The 2,947-nt window shown below is 36.3% G+C and overlaps 1 protein-coding gene across 2 annotated transcripts in view; it reads right to left on the bottom strand.

Annotated features, from left to right (window-relative positions):
• Positions 1–2,947, bottom strand: part of UBE2Q2 (ubiquitin-conjugating enzyme E2Q family member 2) — a 56,932-nt gene that overhangs the window by 38,092 nt on the left and 15,893 nt on the right. Inside the window, exon 3 of one of the 2 annotated variants that reach the window (XM_008572982.1) lies at positions 906–1,010. The exons of the other annotated variant lie outside the window; for it this stretch is intronic. Within the exon in view, the coding sequence (XP_008571204.1) occupies positions 906–1,010 (105 nt within the window). The remainder of the gene's footprint in view (positions 1–905; positions 1,011–2,947) is intronic. 2 annotated transcript variants of the gene reach the window in all.

Below are 2,947 nucleotides of genomic sequence, written 5' to 3'. Positions count from 1 at the left end.
TGGCTGAGCGAGGTGTGGGCGCAGCACCGAGGGTTGTGATCCCATTGCCGGTACTGGTCCGGTACAGTCGCGACACTGAGGGTTGCGATCAGTTGCCGGACACAAAAAAAGACAAAAAGGAAAATAAAAAGAAAAAAATCTCAAGATGACAGCTATACCAGCCCAGAGAACTACTCAACAAGACTGGGGTAGAAGAGCCAAGGGCTCCAGAAGTGAGGGAGATCCCACAGAAAGAGATAGGACATATTTTTTAAATTAAAAATTATTATTATAAGGAAGACACTGAAAAACAAAAAAACTGTGTACAAGAAAGGAAATATCATAATAGAAAATTTGGCTCTACAGTACAGAGTCCAAATGATAATGATTATTAATATGACTAAATATATTGTTTTAAGAAGGGGAGGTGGGTGGGTAAGTGGGTGGTATAAAAGCTAAATCATCATTTACTTTAGTAATAAGTCAATAATGATGCCTAAATAGGTAAATCCAGAAATTCAGAGAAGTTATGGTAGTGAGCTAGTGGAGATTTCTATTGCTTGGAGGAGATAACGTTTGGGTTAGACCTTAATAAGCACAGATGGACTTGGGAAGATGACACTCCAGATGAAGGTAATTGAATAAGCAAAGGCTAACAATCAAAGAAGCAAGGAACACTTATGGAAACCAGGAATATTAACAACAAAAAGGGAGGTGGACAATTGTTTCCCTGTCATAGTAAAAACCAGCAGCTCCAAAGAATGAAAAGGTTATTTTTTGTACCTAAAACAAAAAACAATTCAATAGAAACAAAAAACTAACTTCTAAATAAGCTGCATAATAATAAAAAGAAAAATCATCCTAGTTTTACTTTTGCTCAAGACAATTTATTTTAGCTCTTGAACACTAGAGAATTTTTACTTTACCTGACCCGTGGGTAGTGGTTGATCTAGCATCTCAACATCCAGGTGCTTAGGAACGTTATATAATCTGCAGAGTTCACATATCAACCACTTCAACTGCTGACGAAGCTACAAAACACATTTCGGTAAATAAGCATTATGTTAAAGAGCCCTTAGAAGACATGAATAATGCTACGACTACTGTAATCAATTCGGTAGGAAATGAAAAAGTTTACTGCTGCTCAACTGCAGCCTACAGATAAAACAACAGTGTTTAAAATATTTTTAGGGTCTGCTAGTATAAGAAAGTTAATATGGCTTGGGCACAATCAATAGAACTGACACCTAGCAGAATCACATCAACAAAAAGACAGAGGAAGGGAGTTCTAGACACTCTCCAATTTCTAGTTGCTAGCTATTTTCTTTTCTTAGAATCTTACAATTTTATACAAGAGAACATTAATGCATTAATGAGGCTACAAAAAAAGAGGCAGTATTATTGCACATGGATTATAAAATTATATAAGCAGCCATATTCATTTAAAAGTACAGAGACAAATGTGATCCAGTAGACAAAGCCTTGGAATCTACATGACCTTGAGTTTGAGACTCCCTATCTGCAAAAAAAAAAAAAAGAAGAAATTAATTTAATTTACCAGAATGGTAAAGATTAAATAAAACTTTTGTGAAAATACTTGGTGCTTAGTAGTCTCAAGTGTCTGTCTGAAAAAAAAATAAATTCACTAGGAAAACTGCAGAGACTAACTACTCCTTAAATTTCCATTTTTAAATCTAGATTATTTTGTAAGCATATTTACTTTAAGTAAGCAAGGTAAATTATGTGCACAAACATGTTTTTGATTGTTTAAAATTTTTTTCAACATGTAAGTTTAGCAGTCATGGTTTAAGAAGAATGATCAATACTTGGTAGACTCAAATCAAACCTAATCAGCAACCTACTTCACTTGGTCAGGAAGAGTTTCCTGGGTGTCTCTGACCAAGAAAAGAAATGAAGAGAAAGAGCAGGTTTATGAAGGACTGAGAAAGCAGACATAGTATTAGAATGGGTAAACAAAGCAAAGAACAAGCCTTTCCAAAGTAGGCAAAGGAGCAAGTGGAAACGAGGAAGGCTGAACAGTATATTAGGATCAAAAAAAAATCCTCATGCTTAAAAGGAAGCAAAATCCCACTGTGGATTTGTTACACATCCAATACACTGTTTTATGCTAAGTATGTAAAGAAGATGAGGCAGGGTGATGTGGACACTCCAAACCCTGGCACAGAAGAAAGGACAGGAGTGCTGTGGAGAGGCAGCAGTGCCGTGGAGTCACACCAAGCAACAAGAAAACCAGGGTCATACATCTTCCAGGAATTCCCAATTATAGTGGGAAAAAAGTGTTTGCAGGATAGGGAAAGGAACTAAGATAATGAGGAAGGACTTAAGAAATACGCAGAAGGTAGAGGGAAATCTTAGAAACTTACAAGATAGGTTGGGTGCTCAGGGAACAGTGGTATAAAAAGAACTCTAAGATAGTTTCCAGGTTCAGCCATGGGTGACTAGTTTGATTATTTCATTTTGTCCCACTCACAATCACAAAGAATTATTGAGGGAAAACATGATGGGGGTGGTGGAGTGCTAGGAGGCAGATGAGTGTAAATTTAGATGTAATCATTTTGAACACCCATGGCACATCCAAGTGAGATTTCCCTGGATATATGTATGATATATAAACATGTATAGGTATGAAACTCAAGATAATTTTTAGCTAGAGATAGAGATTTAGGAATCCCTGGAACACAGGAAATGACTTAATAGGAATAGAAGAAATTACTCAGAGAAAGCAAAGAATGAGAAGAGAAGAAAGAGGCAGACCAAGAAGAGCTCAGAGGAGACTCAGGGTAATAAGAGATTAAAAACAGGACACAGTGGTCTGATGGAAGTCCCCATTATATTATCAGTTCCCAAAGGACGGGGACACGACTTATTTGTCTTTTATACCCATCACTTATCAAAGAGCCTGACATAGAAGCCAATCAATTTTTTTTTTTTTTTTTTTTTTTTTTTT

The sequence above is a fragment of the Galeopterus variegatus genome, unplaced genomic scaffold (genome assembly GCF_000696425.1).
Source record: "Galeopterus variegatus unplaced genomic scaffold, G_variegatus-3.0.2 Scaffold860, whole genome shotgun sequence".
Classification (NCBI taxonomy): Eukaryota; Metazoa; Chordata; class Mammalia; order Dermoptera; family Cynocephalidae; genus Galeopterus; species Galeopterus variegatus.
The sequence above is the reverse complement of the archived record's forward strand: the minus strand, read 5'-3'. Positions and strand labels throughout refer to the sequence as shown.